Here is a 20,841-nt window from a genome sequence, read left to right on the forward strand (position 1 = left end):
GATTAAAGACTTAAATATGTAAGACCTGAATTCACAAAACTTGGAGAAGAAAAACTAGGCAGTAAATCCTGAGACATTACCCTTAGCAATATTTTTACTGATATATCTCCTCGGGCAAGGGAAGCAAAAGAAAAAAAACAAACAAATGTGACTACATCGAATTAAATGCTTTTCACAGTAAATGAAACCATCAACAAAACAAAAAGACATCCTACCAAATGGGGAAGATATTTGCCAATGATACATCTGATAGGGGGTTAATATATCCAAAATACATAAAAAACTCATACAACTCAATATCAACAAAACAAACAACCCAATTAAAAAATGGGCAGAGGGGATGAAGAGACATTTCTCTAAAGAGGACATACAAGTGGCCGGATGGCTCAGTTGGATAGAGCGTGAGCTCTGAACAACAGGGTTGCTGGTTCGATTTCCACATGGGCCAGCAAGCTGTGCCCTCCCCAACTAGAATGAAGATAACGAGCTGCCTCTGAGCTGCCACTGAGCTCCCAGGTGGCCAGATGGCTCAGTTGGTTAGAGTGTGAGCTCTCAACAAGGCTGCTGATTCGACTCCTGCAAGGGATGGTGGGCTGTGCCCCTGCAACTAAGATTGAAAATGGCAACTGGACTTCGAGTTGAGCTTTGCCCTCCACATCTAGACTGAAGGACAACGACTTGACTTGGAGCTGATGGGTCCTGGGAAAAACACACTGTTCCCCAATGAAGTCCTGGAAATATACACTGTTCCCCAATAAAGTCCTGTTCTCCTTCCCCAATAAAATCTTAAAAAAAGAAAAAGTGGAAACCTGGAGGGGCCCCTCGTGATTATCCACAGAGGGCATGGACACGATGTCAAAATGCAGAAAGTGTTAAAAAAAAAAAAAAAGGACATACAGATGGTCAATAGACATATGAAAAAATGCTCAATGTCCGTGATCTTCAGACAAATGCAAATAAAAAAAATGAGATAACCACCTTACTCCTGTCAAAATGGCTATCATCAATAAATCAACAAACAACAAGTGTTGGTGAGGATGTCGTGAAAAGGGAATCCTTGTGCACTGTTGGTGGGATTGCAGACTGGTGCAGCCACTATGGAAAACAGTATGGAGGTTCCTCAAAGAATTAAAAATGGAACTACCTCATGACTCAGCAATTCCACTCCTGGGTATTTTTCCAAAATCCAAAATACTTATTCAAAAATATATATGCATCCCTCTATGTTCAGTGCAGTGCTATTCGTAATAGCCAAGATATGGAAACAACTGAAATGCCCATCAATAGACAATTGGATATAAAAATTGTGGTACATTTATACAATGGAATAAAAAAGAATGAAATTTTACCATTTGCAACATCATGGATAGACCTAGAGTATAAATATGCTATGTGAAATAAGTCAGACAGAGAAAGACAAATACCATATGATCTCACCAATATGTAGAATCTAAAGAACAGAATAAACAAACAAAACAGAAATAGATTCATTGATAGAGAGAACAAACTGATGGTTGCTAGATGGGAAGGTGTTAAAGGGATGGGTGAGAATGGTGAAGGGATTAAGAAGAACAAATTTGTAGTCATATAATAGTCATGGGGATGTGAAATACATTATGGGGAATATGGTCAGTAATGTTGTTAAAACTATGTATGGTGTAAGATGGGTACTAGATTTACTGGGAGTATGACTTCATAAATTATATAAATGCCTATCCACTGTGCTGTACCCCTGAAACTAACATAAAATAATATTGAATGTCAACTAAAATTAAAACAATACACAGTCACAGGATGTAAAGTACAGCATAGGGAATATAATCAGTGGTATTGTAATAGCAATGTATGTCAGATGGGTAGTAGACTTGTTGGAGTTATCACTCTGTGAGGTATGTAAATGTCTAATCATTATGTTGCTTTGTACACCTGAAACTGAAAAAAATAAAATTAAAATCTTCTGTTAGTCCTCATCATGGATCTTGACTTGAAGTTTTGCATCTTCAACAGTTGCTTTCATGTTGAATATATAGAATTCAAGTGAATTCTGGGAACACACCTTGTCCCTCTGCTTTTCATCTTCAGCTCTGTACTTTTCAGCTTCTTGTAGCATGTGCTCAATGTTTTCTTTGCTCAGATGATCCTTGTTGTTAAGGGTGGTAATCTTGTTCTCATTTCCTGTACTCGTATCAACAGAAGAGACATTGAGGATGCCATATCAAAAGTGACCTCAGTCTGAGGAACACCACAAGGTGCAGGAGGTACGCCTGTGAGTTCAAACTTGCCAAGCAAATTGTTATCCTTGGTCATGGCCCACTCACCTTCATAAACCTGAATGCGTGCACCAGAATGGTTGTCAGAGGAGGTAGTGAAGGTCTGTTGTCTGCTTGGTAGGAATGGTAGTATTGCACTTGATGAGGACAGGCATGACTCCACCAATAGTTTCCATGCCAAGAGAAAGAGAAATGACATCCAACAGTAGAAAATCATGAATGTTTTTAGATTTGTCTCCAGATAACAGCCTGGACAGCTGCACCATAAGCAATACCTCATCAGGATTGATGCTCTTATTCAACTCTTTCCCATTGAACAAGGCCTGTAGGTGTTTCTGAACCTAGGGCATATGGATAGAACCATCCACAAGGACAACATCATGGGTCTGGGTGCTTTTTTTTTTTTTAAACTAAAGTTTATTGGGGTGACAATGGTTAGTACAACTATCTAGGTTTCAGGTGTACAATTCTGTTAATACATCATCTATATATCACATTGTGTGTTCACGACCCAGAGTCAGTTCTCCTTCCATCACCATATATTTGATCCCGTTTACCTTCATCCCACACCCCCTCCCCCTTACCCTCTGGTAATCACTAAATTATTGTTTGTGTCTATGGGTTTTTGTTTGTTTGTCTAGTTCCTCTGTTGTTTTCAGATGAAATAGGACCATTTGTGACAACATGGATGGATCCTGAAATTATAATGCTAAGCGAAATAAATCAGAAAGAAAAAATAGAGAACCATATGATTTCACTGATGTGTGGTATATAAACCAAAAACAACAAAAGAACAAGACAAGCAAATAGGAAACAAAAACTCATAGACACAGACAATAGTTTAGTGGTTACCAGAAGGTAAAGGGGGAGGGGAGTGGTAGATGAGGGTAAAGGGGATCAAATATATGGTGATGGAAGGAGAACTGACTCTGGGTGGTGAACACACAATGTGATTTATAGATGATATAATGCAGAATTGTTTTTTAAACACAATTTAAAAAAAAATATTTTTACTGGGGAATATTGGGGAACAGTGTGTTTTTCCAGGACCCATCAGCTCCAAGTCAAGTCGTTCTTTTTTTTCAATCTAGTTGTGGAGGGCGCAGCTCACTGGCCCATGTGGGAATCGAACCGGTGACCTGGGTGTTATAAGCACTGCACTTTAATCAACTGAGCCAAATGGCCGCTCACCAGCAGCTCAGCTCCAAGTCAAGCCGTTGTTTCACTCTAGTTGTGGAAGGCGCAGCTCAATGGCCCATGTGGGAATTGAACTGGCGACCTGTGTTATGAGCAGCACTGTGCTCTAACCAACTGAGCCAACTGGCTGCCCCGGGACTTGTTGAGCTTGGCATCCCAAGGGGCTTCCTCTATAGGATCCTGGGTGCTACAGAAAAGGTCACCATTCAGTTCTTCAAATCAGGCATGAGTGATAGAGGTATTGAAGTCAATTCCTTCATAAAGCGAATCAATCTCAATACTGGCCTGGGTGCTGGAAGAGAGAGTACACTTGGACGTTCGTTCACAAGCAGTACGGAGGCGACGGCTAGCCCTCTTGTTCTTACTGATGTCCTTCTTATGCTTCTGCATGAACTCTGCAATAAAATGGCTGACCATTCAGTTGTTAAAGTTTTCTCCACCTAAGCAGGTATCGCCAGCTATAGATGTGATCTCAAAGATTCCATCTTCAATTGTGAGAATTGACACATCAAAAATGCTACCTCCCAAGTGCAAGCTCAGCACATTTCTTTCAGCTGCAACCTTTTCGTCTAAGCCATGAGCAATAGCAGCAGTAGTTGGCTCAGTGATGATTCTAAGTACATTGAGACGAGCAAAAGTTCCAGCATTTTTAGTAGCCTGACACTGAGAGTTACTGAAGTAAGCAGGTACTGTGACGATAGCATTGGTCTTCCCAAGGCAGGCTTCTGCAATTTCCTTCATCTTCATCAAAACCATAGATGACATTTCCTCTGGATAGAAACTTTTTGCCTCTCCATTATATTTTACTCGGACCTTGGGCCAGCATCATTCACCACCACGAAGGGCCAATGCTTCACATAGGATTGAACAACAGCATCATCAAATCTATGACCAATGAGGCATTTGGCATAAAAAACCATGTTGTTGGGGTTCATTGCAACTTGCTTCTTTGCAGCATCACCGATCAATCCTTCGCTATCAGTAAGGTGACATAACTTGGGGTGGTTTGGTTTCCCTGATTATTGGCAATTATTTCCACTTTTTCATGCTGGAAGACACCCACACGAGAATAGGTGGTACCGAGATCAATGCCAACTGCAGGTCCCTTAGACATGGTTGCTTCAGTGTATGTGCAGCTTGGGAAGAAGAGAGATCCTGACAGCTACCCCCTGTTCAATGAGACGTAATTGACTCTTCTTCATGTTTTAAAGACATGCCAATCAATAGACCAATAAAAAGTATATATACTATGCCAACAGTGGGATCCTGGTGCCACCCAGTTTGTGGCTCACCACAGAAAATGCCTACTAAAAATAAATCACAGTATCCCACTTATAGACAATAACCCACTATCCATGTCACCAACTTGCTATTGTTATGAACTTAGACATTTCACAGTTCAAACTGGGTATGAAACATGGAAAAAAATGACTAAGTAAAATAATAGTCTTCTTTCATATAGAGCATGAGTGTACATGTAATAAATACATCTAAATTTGTCTTGGTGAGTTAAATCAGCTTCAGCTTTAGGCAAAGAGGTAGAGTATTAGGCTGAAATGGTTCATTTATTCCCAATTTGTTATATATGTAGAATATGAAATTTATTTTTCACTTGATTAAAATTAAATTAGGTTTCATTTTTATATGCAGAGCTCTTTGTTTATTTCATTTAACTACAGCCAGGTTGGAATGAAGCCAGTAATAAACACTGCAGACTCAGAAAACCCTTCTAGCTTTTCAGTCTCTTCATGAAGCCTGAGAAGAGCACCAGTTTAGGGAGCAGGCGTCTTTGTTTTTGTGATGACTCACATCGTCCAGGATTCATTCATTTATTTTTAAGTCATTCCACAAATATGTGAAAGGCACTTCTCTAGGAAGGGCCATGGGAACCACAAAAATACATGGCCTTTACCCTCAAGAACTTTACAGATTTTCCCCCACCAATATAAGTAGTCCTTGTACTTTAGTTTAATGACCAACAACCTTACAAATTAAATTTTCTCTTCTCATTGAAACAAACTCATTTTGCCTCAGGGGTATATTTTCAAGAGAGTGCGAGATCAGCCTACTCATTCAAAGACTAACTCAAAGACTCTTACTTTTTGGAAAAACTAAAGAAGACACAACAGTGAAGAAATCTTTGGGTTCCAGATGCAAAACAGTAAACTACAAGGAGTAGTTAAAATTCATATTACTATGGGATCAATGTGTACATTACACTAGGGGGAAAAGGGCATAGAACAGATTAGGAAGGGCCAAAATCAGGGGGACTATTCAGACACGGTTTTAGAAGGGCTACCAAAGTGTTCCATGTCTCTTGGCTGCTATCAGTGGAACTATATCAGATAGAAAATCAGCAAAGATATAGAAGTCAAGAACATCATCAACTAATAGAATCTAACAGACAATTTTACAACACTCCACACAACAAAGCAGAACACACATTCTTTTCAAATACTCATGGAATATTTACCAAGATAGACCATATCCTGGCTCATAAAACAAACCTCAACATACTTAAAAACAGAGTATGTTCCCTGACCATAATGGAATTAAAAACAGAAATCAATAAGAGAATAACAGGAAAAAAATTTTCTAAATACTTGAAAATTAAACAAAGCATTCTAAATAATACATGGGTCAAAGAGGAAGTCTCAAAAGGCATAAAAAACACTTACAACCAAATGAAAATAGAACATAACATTTGTGGGATAAAGCTAAAACCGTGCTCAGAGGAAAATGTATAGTACTAAATGCTTATATTAGAAAAGAGGAAAGATCTTAAATCAATAATCTAAGCCCCTACTATAAGAAACTAGAAAAAGGAAGAGCAAATTGAACCCAAAGCCATCAGAAGAAAGGAAATACTAAACATGAGAGCAGAGAAAATAAACGAAACAAAAAGCCAATACTTGGAAAAGATCAGTAAAACTGGAGTCTCTAATAAGACAAACATAAAAAGAGAGAAGACACACATTGCCAGTATAAGGGATGAAACAAGGCATATAACTACAGATCCTAAAGCTGTATAAAAGGATAATAAGGAAATACTACAAACAACTCAACACACATAAATTTGACAATTTAGATGAAATGGAACAACTCCTTTGAAACTACAAACTATCGAAATTCACTCAATACGAGACAGATAACCTGAATAATCCTAAAACAATTAAAGAAATGTAATCTGTAACTAAAAAGCTTCTGAAAAAGAAATATCCAGGACCAGATGATTTCACTGAAGAATTTTACCAAACATTCAAAAGAGAATTAACGTCAATTCTCAACTATCTCCTCCAGAAAACACAGAGAGTGAAACACTTTCCAATCATTTCATAAGGCCAGTATTACCTCAATAGCAAAACGAGAAAAAAACAGCCCAAAACAGAAAGGTAATGATGAATATCCCTCATGAATGTTGTCATAAAAATTCCCAACAAATTACTGGCAAACTAGTCCATCTCTATATTAAAATTATACACCATGACCCAGTGGGATTTAATTCAGGAGTGCAAGGCTATTTCAATACTTGAAACTCAATCAATATAATGCACCATATCAATAGGTTAAAGAAAAAAAATCACATAATCATATTAATTGATACAAAAAAATGCATGTGACAAAATTCAACACTCATTAATGAAAAAACTCTCAGCCAATTAGGAACAGAGATTGTGATGGTCAATTTTATGTAACAACTTGACTGGGCCACAGGGTGCCCAGACAGTTGATCAAACATTAATATGGGTGTGTCTGTGAAGGTGTTTTGGATGAGATTACCATTTATAGACTGAGGAAAGCAGACTGCTCTCCCTAGTATGGTGGGTTTTGTTTAATCAACTGAAGACCTAAATAGAACAAAAAGGCCAAGTAAAATCTTATTCTATCCATTCTGGAGAACCCTAATACAGAAGGCAAACTTTCTCAACTTGACAAAGAGCATCCATTAAAAAAACTTATGGCAGGATCTTACTTAGTGGTGAAAGAATGAACACTTTCCCCTTAAAATTGGGAACAAGACAAAAATGTCTGCTCTCATCACTCTTATTCTAGAAGTCCTAGTCAGTGTAATAAAGCAAGAAAAGGAAACAAATGATACACTGGTTGGAAGAGAAGAAATAAAACTTTCCATGTTTAGAGAAGACATGATTGTCTATGTAAAAAATTCTAGAAAATCTATTTTAAAAACTCCTAGATTTAATAAGGGAGGTCGGCAAGATCACAAGATATGAGATTAAAAAACAAAGATCAAATTGTATTTTTATGTTAGCAACATGTAGAAACCACAGTTAACAACACAATACCATTCATAATTTATAACAGATCCAAAGAAGTGAAATATCAAGTTACTAATTAAAAAAAATTGTACATGATCTATATACTGAAAATTACAAAACATTGATGAAAGAAATAAAAGGAGATCTAAATAAATAGATAGACATACCTATCCATGGATTGGAAGATTCAATATAGTAAAGATGTCAAACTCCTCCAAACTAACAGACACACTCTGACAATTAAGTTAGCGAACTCACCCTAGAAAAAGTGCTACATACCTCATTGCTGAATATCACTATGGTCACCTTCAAAGTACTCCCCTTGGGAAGCTATGTACCAATGCCAGTGCCTCGTCTACCCTTCAAAGCAATTTTGGAACTGTTTTTCTGGAATGGCCATCAGAGCTGTTGTCGTATGACCCTTGATGTCCTGAATGTCATCAAAATGTTTTCCTTTCAATATTTCCTTTACCTTTGGGTAGAGAAAGAAGTCATTGCGGGGCAGATCAGGTGAGTAGAGAGGGTGTTCCAATACAGTTATTTGTTTATTGGCTAAAAACTCCCTCACAGCCAGTGCCATGTGAGCTGGAGCATGGTTGTGATGCAAGAGCCATGAATTGTTGGCGAAAAGTTCAGGTTGTCTAACTTTTTCACACAGCCTTTTCAGCACTTCCAATTAGTAAACTTGGTTAACTGTTTGTCTAGTTGGTACAAATTCATAATGAATAATCCCTCTGGTATCAAAAAAGGTTACCAACATCGCTGCAACAAGTTTGCAAACTTAAGTGTCAGACCTCGTATGAATACAATGCAATTCCCACCGAAAGCAAAGTTTTGTTGTACATATAGAGAAACTTATTCTAAAAATTACATGACAAAGCAAAGGAACTAGAATAGCTAAAACAATTTTGAAAAAGGAGAATAAAGTGGGAGATACCACTCTTGAAGTTCAGACTTAATATATATAGCTGTAGCGATCACAACAGTGTGGTACCGGTAGAGGGACAGACACAGAGATCAATTGAGCAAAGATTCCAGGAGAAGATCAACACAAATACACCTGACCAATTTTTTTTTTAATTTACAATTGATTTTTGACAAAGGGGCAAAAGCAATTGAGTGGAGAAAGGTTTTTTTTAAACAAATTGTGCTGGGCATTGATAGGCAAAATGAGCCTCCATCTAACCTCACATCTTATGTCAAAATGATTCATGGATTTAAATGAAAAACATAAAACTATAGAACTTTTAGAAGAATGTAAAATCTTGCATGAGGAAATCTTTGGGATCTAGGGCTAGGTGAAGAGTTCTTAGACATGACAACAGAAGTATGATCCATTAAAGAAAAAAACTGATAAACTAGATTTTATCAAAAGTAAAAACTTTTGCTTAGAAAAAATGCAGAGAAACTGGTGCTCTCATACGGTGTTGGCGAGATATAAAATGATATAGCCACAATGGAAAATAGTTTGACAGCCACAATGGAAAATAGTTGGACAGTTCCTTATAAAACTAAACTTGAACTTTCTATCAGACCCAGTAATCTTATTCTTGGGTATTTACCCAGAGAAACGAAAACTTATGTTTATGCAAAAACCTGTACATGAATGTTCATAGAAACTTTACTCATAGCAGCAAAAAAACTGCAAACAATTTAAATGTCCTTCAATGGGTGAATGGTTAAACAAACTTATACATCCATACACTGGAATCCCATTGAGTAATAAAAAGGAATTATTGATACATGCAAAAAACTGAATGGATCTCAAGTATATTATAGTTAGAAAAAAAAAGGCAAGTTCAAAAGGTTCCATACTGCATGATTCCATTTATAGAACATTCTTGAAACTATAGAGATGGAAAACAGATTATTGGCTGCCGTGGGACAGGGGTTGGAGTAGTACAAGGGAGTTCCTTTGTGGTTGATGGGACAGCTATATATGCTGATTATGGTGGTGGTTACATAGATAAATAAATGAATAAAACAGCGTAGAACTATACATACACTCACACACACAATAACACATAAATACATAATGAAAATGATGAAAACTATAAGACCTGTAAGTCTAGTTAACAGTATTGTGCTAATATCAATTTTCTGGTTTTTATATTATACTAGTTATATAGGACATCACCATTAGAGGAAGCTGGTTTGAGGGGTACATGGAACTCTTTGTACTATTTCTGCAACGTCTTAGGATCTACAGTTATTTCAAAATAAAAAAAATGCTTAAAAAGGATGTATTCAAATGCTTTTTAAAAGGCTCTCAAGTAGCAGAACAAGCTGTGGGCTGCAGAGATGGAAGAACTATTTGATTTAAATAGTTTTTAAATTAAATTTATTGGGGTGACAATAGTTAGTAAAATTACATCAAATACATGGTGATAGAAGAACTGACTCTGGGTGGTGAGCACACAATGTGATATATAGATGATGTATTATATTATAGAAGTGTACTTGTTTTTTTCCCCAACAGAATTACTCTCCATTTCATGTCTACCTGTTGTTTGTTGTTTCTTGACTCTATTTTTCTTGAAGCTAACTACATATTAAGCTTCTTGAGGACATTGGCTATATTTCATTCATCACTTTCAATGCCTGCTACAATGCAGATGTTACAAAAGTACTAGTTAAGTTTTTAATTGAGCAAGTTAGCTAATACTGGCAGAATCCGATGCATTTCTAAAGAGAACTGGAGTTATGCTACACTGACTAGCTTTGTGACTATGGCACTCAGACCTCTCTGAACTTTGAGTTCCTCATCTATAGAAAGGAGGAACATAGTACTGTCAGAGGACTGTTAGGAGAATTAAATGAGTTAATATATGTAAAGTACAGAAATTGTGCCTGACACATAGGAAACGTTCAATAAATGTTATTTTTCTAAAAGATTTTAAAAATATGACTTTCAGGTGGATCCATTCACATGAATCAAAATGATAATGAATAAAATGTTGAAGTGGCCATTTCCATTAACTTCCATTGGATTTCAATGAAAAGAAGTCTGTGGGGATTACAGAAAAAAAGCCAAATGTGTCATCTTAACAGTACTTATATATTTAGCCTTAAAAAAAATGACTACCTTACCACTGCACTGGCATTTCAAGTTCCAGGTTCCATTAATTTCTTATAACATTAAAATATTCTATGTAAAATTCTAATTGATAAAAGTATAGTTTAAATATGTCAACTTTATGTACATTATGTGACTCTTATTCAATGGACTTACTAATGTGCACTCTTGTTAAAATGACCTTTTTCTCTTTTCTGACTCATCAACTCTTACCCATCTTTGCTTAAATGTTATCTCCACTCCGAACGTTACCCAACTCTGCACAGAGGATCTATCACATGTAACCACCCAGCTGTGGGCAAGATTGCTATCTACTGTGCTGACTTTTATATCTCTCAAACATACTATAAATCCTGTCACAGAGCAGGGTCGTCAACAAATATCTGTGAATATATGAACTGTTGACTTCTTGCAATACTCCCAGAGTGATTTTCACTTCCCTCCATTAAGGCACTTGACGTACTGTGTTATACTTACTTTCCCATTTGTTGTCTCCACCAGAGTGTAAGCTCTTTGAATGCAGGGCCCATGTTTCACTCATGCTTGCACCGAGTAACTAGCACAGTGACTGGAATATTCACTAAGGATATATACTGAGAGGCTACCATGGGTCTGGCACTGTGGCATAAGTACAGTGAAAAAGGCAGTCACAGTTCTTACAGAATGAAAATAAACAAACATGTGGAAAGATAATTTTTTTTATTGGGATCAGTACTATGAAGAAACTAAAGCAGGGCAGTATGAGGGGGATGAAGCTGAGCTGGATGAAGTGCCAGTAGTCAGGGTCGGTCTTTGTGAGGAGGTAACATCTGAGTTCAGAGCTAGTCATGTTTAGATTAAGGTTAGAGTCCCAAGCACAGGGGTCAACAAGTACAAAGCCTCTGAGATATGAATCAGCTGGGTTTGTTTAAAAAAAAAAAAAGGCAGTTCTGGCTTGCACATAGTTAACTAGGGGAGGAAAGGAGAAGACGTCAAAGAAGCAAGTTGGGACTGGAGTGTGCAGGTCACTAAGAAGTTTGGACTTTATTCTAAGAGCACAGAAAGCCACTAGAGGATGTTAAGTGTGAAGTAACAGAACCTAATTTACATTTTTTAAAAACAACATTGGTTGTTAAGTGGTGAAAAAGTTGCAGAGCATCATGAACTTCCTTCTACAGGCAGACAGGTTAGGAGACATGCACTAGGGGCTTGGATGGCAAGGTGGTAGAGAATATGGGCAGAAATGGGCAGATTGGGTGACAAATTCTGAAGACATGGTTGGCAGGACTTGCCTATTGCTCATGCGAAATAGGGTGAGGGACAGAGGAATCAATGATGTCTACTGGACATCTGACTCAGGCAAATTTATCAAGCTGGGGAAGAGGAGGAAATATCTACTGTTTTGAACCAAAAAAGACTGAGATGTCTATTAGATATCCAAGTGGAAAAGTAGCACCTAGCAGGCACTTGAGATAATACTTTTAATAGCTACCACTTCAAAGACAATAGATTCACCTACAAATCAAACACATAATATAGCATTCCAAATTTGATTAACTCTATTCACTTGCTTCCAAGGTTACAGAGATAAACAAAAAATAAGAGACTGAAATGACCAGAGAGCTCAGTGCATTTGATGAAATATGCCATTTTTGTCTGCTTCTGCTGCTCCCTGACCCAGATTTTTAATAGAAAGGTGCTGAATTTTATGCCAGAAATTTTAGACAAATGCTGTCAACTCAATTTAAATAATTGTTCCACTTCTCTAGGCCTTATAAACACTGAAGTGGTTCAGTGTCAAGAAAGCAGGGAGAAACGACTCACCAAATCACTTTTACTCAAAGATTGTTGAATGCCATATATAAGGCTACGGAAAGCCAAATATGTTGATGCTTTTGGCAATTACACATATTTTAATCCACTTTTTAAAAAATTCATATTGATTGAGATGTAATTTACATACAGTAAAATTTATCTTTTAGTGTGCACGTCTGAGTTTGAAAAATGCATACAATTAAGTAATCACCACCATTGCCACAATCAAGATAGAGAACAACTTCTTATGCAAAAAAGTTCCTTCAAGTCCTTTTGTAGTCAATTCTTTCCCCAATCCCTGACACTGGCAACCACTGATCTGTTTTTGGTTACATTTTTTTTTTTTTTTTTTTTTGGTTACTGGTCTCACAGGAGATTACAATCTCTTTTTAAAAAAGATTTTTATTAAAAATATACAACATACAATATTATATTAGTTTTAGGTGTACACCATAGTTATTCAACATTTATATGCCCAAAGAAGTGATCACCATGATAAGTCCAGCAACCACCTGACACTATACCACACTGTCACAATATTAATGACTGTATTTCCTATGCTGTACATTACATTCCCCATGACTTACCTGTTTTATATCTGGAATGTTGGAACACTTACTTCCCTTCACCTTTCCACTATTTTTAAATTTTTCAATTACGATTGATATTCAATATTATTTTACATTAATTTCAGGTGTACAACATAGTGGTTAGACATTTGTATAATTTAAGAAGTGATCCGCCTGACTAGTCTAGTACCCGCCTCTCACTATACATAGTTATTACCATATTATTGACTATATTCCCTATGCTTTATATCCCCATGACTATGTCTTAACTACCAATTCGTACTTCTTAATCCCTTTTCCTTTTTCACCCTGCCCCCCAGCCCTCTTCCCATATATCACCATGATAAATCTAATAACCACCTGACACCATACACAGTTATTACAATATTATTGACTATATTCCTTATGCTATACCCTACATCCCCATCACCATATTGTAACAACCAATTTGTACTTCTTAATCCCTTCCCCCTTTTCACCCACTATCCCAATCCCCTCCCATTTGGCAACCATCAAAATGTTCTCTGTATCCGTTAACTTTATTTCTGTTTTGTAGTTTGTTTATTTTGTTCTTTAGATTCCACATACAAGTTAAATCACATTGCATCTGTTTTCTCTGTTTGACACTCCACTCAGCACAATACCCTGCAGGGCCACCCATGCTGCTGCAGATGGCAAGAGCACTTTCCCTTCCATGGCTGAGCAACATTCAATTGTATATACGAGTATGTACCATCTTCTCTTTATGCATTCATACATTGATGGAACCCAGGCTGCCTCCACATCTTGGCCATTGTAAACAATGCACATGTCCCCTTGAAGTAGCATTTTGGGTTTCTTCAGATAAATACCCTGAAGTGGGATTACTGGGTCCTTCTTTGTCTCTTGTTATAACCTTTGTTTTAAAGTCTATTTTGTCTGGTATAAGTTTTCAGGTCCCAGATTTTTTGTTTGTCTCCATTTTCACGAAATATCTTTTTCTATCTCTTTACTTTCAGTGTGTGTGTGTCTTTCAATCTGAACTGAGTCTCTTGTAGGCAGCATATGTAAGGATTTTGTTTTCTTATCCATCCAGCCATCCTATGTCTATTGATTGGGGCATTTAATCCATTTACATTGAAAATAATTGTTGATAGATATGTAGTTATTGACATTTTATTCATATATCTTCTTCGTTGACTCCTCCCCCTCCCTCTTCCTTCTCCTTCAAGAAGTCTCTTTAGCATTCCTTGTAATACTTATTTGGTATTACTTTAGCTTTTTCTTATCTAGGAAGTTCTTTATCTGTCCTTAGATTTTAAATGATAGCCTTGCTGGATAGAGTACTCTTGGTTGTAGGTCCTTTCTTTTCATCACTTTGAATATTTCCTGCCACTTCCTTCTGTTCTGCAAAGTTTCTGTTGAGAAATCATCTGACAGTCTTATGGGAATTCCCTTATAAGTAACTAGTTGCCTTTCTCTTGCTGTTTTGAGGATTCTCTGTCTTTAACTCTTGCCATTTTAATTATAATATGTCTTGGTGTGGGCCTGTTTAGGTTCATCTTGTTTGGGACTTTCTGTGCTTCCTGGGCTTGTATGTCATTTTCCTTCACCAGGTTAGGAAAGTTTTCAGTCATTATTTCTTCAAACAGGTTCTCAATTCCTTGCTCTCTCTCTTCTCCTACTGTTACCCCTATGATGAGAATGTTGTTACACTTGATGTTGTCCCAGAGGTCTCTTAAGCTATCCTCATTTTTTTGGATTCTTTTTGCTGTTCTGATTGGATGTTTTCTGCTATTTTTGTGTTCCAATTCACTGATTCGAGCCTCTGTTTTATCTAGTTAGCTGGTTATTCCTTCTAGCGCATTCTTCATTTGTTATTGTATTCTTCACTTCTGACTGATTCTTTTTTATGGTTTCCATGTCCCTTTTTATTCTTGCTCTTTGTTGAAGTTCTCAGTTAAGTTCCTTGAGCATCCTTATAACCATTGTTTTGAACTCTGTATTTGGTAGGTTGTTTGCCTCCACTTCATTTAGTTCTTCTGGAGTATTCTCCTGTTCTTTCATTTGGAATGTATTTCTTTGTTTACCTATTTTGGCTGCCTCTCTGTGTTTGTTTCTATGTATCGATCGGCTATATCTCCTAGTATTGGCCAGATGGCCTTATGTTGTAGGTGCCCTGTGGGGCCCAGTGGCATAGTCTCCCTAGTCACTTGCGCCGGGTGCTCCAGGAGTGTCCCTTGTGTGGGTTGTATGTGCCCTTCTGTCCTAGTTGAGCCTTGCTTGCTATTGACACATCAGTGGGTGAGACTGACCCTCAGGCAGACTGGCTGTGGGGTTTGGCCACATCCACAGCTTATAGGCTGCTATGTGGGGGTGGACCCCATGGAATGGGATTCACCTTAGCAGGATCTGGTGCCTGCCAAGACCACCCTTTGTGTGTGCTGCTTGTGGGGCTAATTGGGTGGTGCTCTGCTATGGTCTGAAGCTAACCTCCAAGTATGTTGGTTTTGGGCCTCTTGGGAGGGCTCTCGTGCAGGCCCAGATCACCCACTGCTTGTGACCAGCCAGGGTCTACCTAGTAGGAGCTACAAGGTGATCCACCATTGGTCGCTGCCTGTGCAAAACCTGGAGGCATGTGGGAGAGATCATGCTGTGAACCAAGGAAGGCTGCTACTAGTACTGGGCTTGGGGTAGCTCCACAAAAAGCCAGAACCCTCCTTCCCCCCAAGTCCTGCTGCCACCTGCTGACTCCCATAAGGTTTAGCTGCTGAAAAAGCCTCATGTGGTATATGAGTTGGGTGAGACAGGGTCTCAGGGAGTCACCAAGGTGAATGACTGCTCACCAGATTAATGTAGATTCTGGTTTGGTGTCAGTGCTGAGCCTGGAGCTACTCAGTACAAGTCTCAGAGTCCACAGAGACCAGCCACCAGCCACCTGGGGCCTGTGAATCCAATAGTTATCCAAGAAAGTGTGCAATATGGGTGGGACTGGTTGCTCTACCAGGAAGTGTCTCCAGCTTTGGGTGAGTTGGGTGCGGCGAGGTCCCAAGCCACCAGGGTGGAGCTCACCAGTCCAATGCAGATTCAGATTTGCGTGGGGGAAGGGTTCAACATAGGAAAGACAGCGCCTGCCTGCTGGCTGCACAGGAGAAGGACTCCACACAGGGAGCCTTAACACCATAGAGTCCTAAAGTCATCATACTCAACCTAGCTGTTGCCAGTGAAAGTGGCCATGCCTCTAGTGATTTGGTAAATGTAAACTTGAAGTTTCCAGCTTAAAATGTGAAGACCCCTTTTCTCCCTTTGATTTTGTCTCCTGAGTTTTAGAAATAAATAAACCTTTCAGGACAATAGTGATCCTTTAAGGAAACATCTGAATTCCACACACTACAAATGTGTTTGGAGACTGAGATAAATTTATTTTGTCAAAAATTTAAAAATAAATATAAGCAAAATTAATCTATGGTGACAGAAATCAGAAAGTGGTTGCTTGGGGTTAGAGGTTGACTGGGAAGGAGCAGGAGAACAACTTCTGGGGTCAAGGAAACATTCTATATCTTGATAGAGATGTGATCAAACTATATACTTAAGATCTGTACATTTCACTGTGTATAAATTATTTCTTTTAAAATCAACCTAAGCTACTCATGTAGAAAATGCAGATTTCAAGATTATCATCCAAGGGAGGGACTTGAATTGCAATCCAGCTGGTGAAAGGTAATGACCAAAATTATAGAGATCCTTCAAAATCACAGTAGCTAAGTGAATTTCTATTCCTCTATTCATGAGAACAATATCCACTGTGCCCAAACTCATGTACATGGAAAGCAAGTAAAGGATTTCCTTTCAGGCTATGCTGATTAATGGATTCTGCCTTAAATAGGAATGAGAGTATTATTTAAGAACTGTGTACAATACTGTGGTAACATATCCACTGCTCTGCATTGTCTACTGAAGTGCATTTAGAATTTAATAATAGAACTTCCTCCTAAAGACCACAGAGAACTTAAGACCTTTATAGATAAGGAAGGTAGGGTTGCACACAGTGCACTAATTAAGTTTTCATATTTGTATTTTCCGTATTAGTTTCCTATAAAAACTTGAGTGTGTATGACCTTCTGCTCACTGCATACCATATTTGGTAACAGAGTCTTGACAAAAACAAGAAGAGTATCGGAAAGGAATGAAAAATTGGCTCTTCTCATGCTGACAAACACATGATATTGGCTCAGGAACCACAGGTGAATAGGAGCACAAATTAGTTAAAGATACTGCTCTGTTAGTGTCATGAGACCAGGAGGAGAAAAGGGCACATTTTGAGTTCAAGTTATAGCTAGAAAGGGAAGACAAATTTCTCCCCTCTTTCAGCAAAGTGCTTTTAAGTGATAAATTTTAGCATATGTTTAGTCAAAGGTCTAGTATTGTAACTGGCACACTTATAAATGGTAGCTGTCTAAGAAAACAATATGTCCTGCTACTAATGAACAGTCCACAGGAGTGATGGACATACATACCAAATCAGGCTTCACTCGGTAAGTCAGGGGAAAGGAGAGCCACGAGGCATACAAGGTAGAGAGCACTGTGGACAGCCAGGACTGCTGAACCTCACGACTTCTGGGAATACGATGGATATAATATTTGGGAAACTAGAAGGAAATAATAAAAATTCAAATCAACTAGGCTGCTGATACCAAAGTTAAACATAGTAACAGTTAACACTGGGATAATAGGAAATGCTTTCTTGATTATTTTAAATTTTCAATCTAGCTATTTTTAAACTAAGTTACAAAGCCTTTTTCATGTTTTATACAACAGACATTATTGGGTTATGACAGAAAAGTTCCAAAATGTGATTCAAAATCTTAAAGTCAGTTTTGACAATAAGTTGGGGAAAATTTTCTATAAAATATGTTTTAGGCAAACAGCTTAACATGTTGATCTACAGAGTTCTTACAAATCAATATATAAGACCAATAACCTAGTACCAAGATGGGCAAAGAATATGGACTGATAGTCCTAAACAGAAGAAATACAAACAGCCAATAAACATATGAAAAGATGGTTAACAATTAAATACAAAATAAAGCAATGAGTCATTTTTCACCTACCTGATTGACAAAGATTGTGGATACCCAGTGTTGTGGAGGGTGTAGGGAAACAGACATTTACATGCCTTGGGCAAATACATTGGTACAACTTTTTGGGAGGGAAATCTGGAAAGATCTATCAGCATTTCAAGCATGTCTACTTTGGATCCAGCGTTTTTGCTTCCAGAAATATAACCCCGGATTTACCCACATGCTATCCACTATACCACTGTTTGTATTTGTGGAAATTGGAAACAGCCTAAGTATCCTCTAATAGGGAATGGAGAAGTTCATACAATAAAATACATGGAGATATATTAAAAGTAACAGATTTATATGAACATATATGAAAGATGTGCCAAGGTACGTGATTAAAGTGAATATGCAAGTTGCAGGACAGTATGTTTAATAGGAGCCAATGTGTATTAACAAATCACACACCCGCGTGTGTTTGTATACACATATGTATACATGCTAGTATTTGCATGGAGAAAAATCTAGGACTATTTGCCACAAATTGTAAAGTGGGTGATATCATAGGATATTTTCATTTTCCAGGTAACATATATCCATGTTTGAAATTTGAAACAAGCATGTATTATTACTTTCATAATCAGAGAAACCACTGTTTCTTCCTTGAATCAAAGTTCCAGGTGTATTTGTTATCTTTTCCTGAATAACAGATTACCCCAACACTTAGCAGCTTAAAACAACGAGTACTTGTTTCTCACAGTTTCTGGGGGTTAGGAATCTAGGATGGCTTAGCTAGGTTATTCTGGTATGGGGTTTCTCATGAAATTGAAATCAAGGTGTTGAATGGAGCTGCAGTCATCTGAAGGCTGGTTTGCAGCTGCAGGTGGCTCACTCACAAGGTTGGCAATTCAACGTTGGTTTCTGGCAGAATGCCTTACTTCTTTGCCACATGGACCTTTCCATAGGGCTACTTAAGTGTTCTCATTACACAGCAACTACCCTCCTCAAAAGCAAGTGATCCAAGAGGGGCAAGGCAGAAACTGCAATGTCTTTCATGACCTAACCTCAAAGGTCATACTTCGTCATTTCTTAAAAAATCTTACTGGTTAAATATGTCAATCCTATTTGATATGGAAGGGACTACATGAGGGCTTGAATAGCAGGAGATGAGAATGACGGGGGGTTTCTTGGAGCCTGACTACCATACAGATTAAGTCAGAGAGTAAAGGGTTGAATATTTAATATATTCCCCTCCCCGACCCCACTTTGGCTTGGAGGAACAATATGTTCCTTGAAAATAGAAAAGCTTTTCCTAAACTAGTGAATACCTACAACTACTGGTCCTAAATTTTTCAGCATTTGGAAAAAGGCATGAAATTGTGTCTGGAAGCTTCTGTTATGCTCCAGTGGGGCATGAGTGTAGTTCTTATACACTCAGCACATGTGACCACTCTGTTTCACATATCATGATAAAGGTTATTTCCTCCTCCTTCTATGTTATAACAGTGGAGAAGGAGAGATCTGGGCTCAATATGGTATTCACTATTTTTATTAATTAATTATTTATTAAATCAATGTTGTTTTTCCTCCAGGATTAGGATTAAGGTACTAAATGTTGAACTAGAAAATAATACTGAATAGTTCTCAAACTATAAGACTATACAGGGAGCAGTAACAGAGCGAGGACAAATTGTAAGGACTTTTGTTTGAGGTTTGTGCTTGCCTAGTTTGTGGAGATTATTAATTGAAAAACATGTAATAGGCAAATAGTACTATAGAGCCAAAATTCCTTATCAAAAACCATGTGGGTCAGAAGTGTTTTGAATGGATAATATGGTACATATACCATATATTACATAATACCCCCTTTGAGTTTTGGGGAACCAACCAAACATATTAATATTTTTGCAGCAAAACATGATTATCCACACTAAGTGAAATAAAGACTATAAGCCTCACACCAATTCAAATCAGACTGTGCTCGCAAAATAAACTTGTGACAAACTTGGAATTTTTTCTTTCAGTTTTCAGAGCTTTTCAGGATTTCAGATCAGGGACTGTGAACTTGTGCTCAAAACACATTTGGATTCAATAAGATGTGCAGGCAAGTGGACGGGAACCTGGGGCCATCTTGATAGGCACAGGACTCTCGGATTATGCTTCACACTCAGAAGTTGGTGCTGGGGTATTTGATGTCCTATGCCACCTAAAGGAAACACTAAGAGCTAGGCTGTGGCAAAATCTTAAGAGTTTTTATTACTTTATATAGTTTTTGAAAATAATCAAATATATAAAAGTCAATGAAAAAATTACCAATAGGCTGCTTGTATTTTGGTCTTAACAAAAGTTCCTTTGAAGACAACAGAATAGTACAGAGTTTCAGCTACAATCAGGACTGGCTACGACCCTGGCCCAGTCATTCCCAGGTGTTGTGGCATCTAGAAAAATCCAAATGAAGGTATCTTTATAGACATTTCTGTTACTCTGTACCTTTGCCTTGAGGGAACTGTCCCTGACTCTCTTTTATGTCCTATTATGGGATGCAGGACATAAAGACTGCTTCATTCATCATTTTACCCTTACCTCCAGAACAAACATTTGGTTCAGAGTGACCAC

General features: G+C 37.8%; 1 protein-coding gene and 1 pseudogene across 2 annotated transcripts in view; both read right to left on the bottom strand.

Annotated features, from left to right (window-relative positions):
* The window catches only part of ALG14 (ALG14 UDP-N-acetylglucosaminyltransferase subunit), a 104,009-nt gene that overhangs the window by 43,308 nt on the left and 39,860 nt on the right, over positions 1 to 20,841 (bottom strand). Inside the window, exon 3 of one of the 2 annotated variants that reach the window (XM_033092318.1) lies at positions 17,680 to 17,811. The exons of the other annotated variant lie outside the window; for it this stretch is intronic. Coding sequence (XP_032948209.1) covers positions 17,680 to 17,811 — 132 coding nt within the window. The remainder of the gene's footprint in view (positions 1 to 17,679; positions 17,812 to 20,841) is intronic. 2 annotated transcript variants of the gene reach the window in all.
* LOC117014434 (heat shock cognate 71 kDa protein-like) lies at positions 1,955 to 4,581 on the bottom strand (annotated as a pseudogene).

This window comes from Rhinolophus ferrumequinum, chromosome 22 (genome assembly GCF_004115265.2).
Source record: "Rhinolophus ferrumequinum isolate MPI-CBG mRhiFer1 chromosome 22, mRhiFer1_v1.p, whole genome shotgun sequence".
NCBI lineage: Eukaryota > Metazoa > Chordata > Mammalia > Chiroptera > Rhinolophidae > Rhinolophus > Rhinolophus ferrumequinum.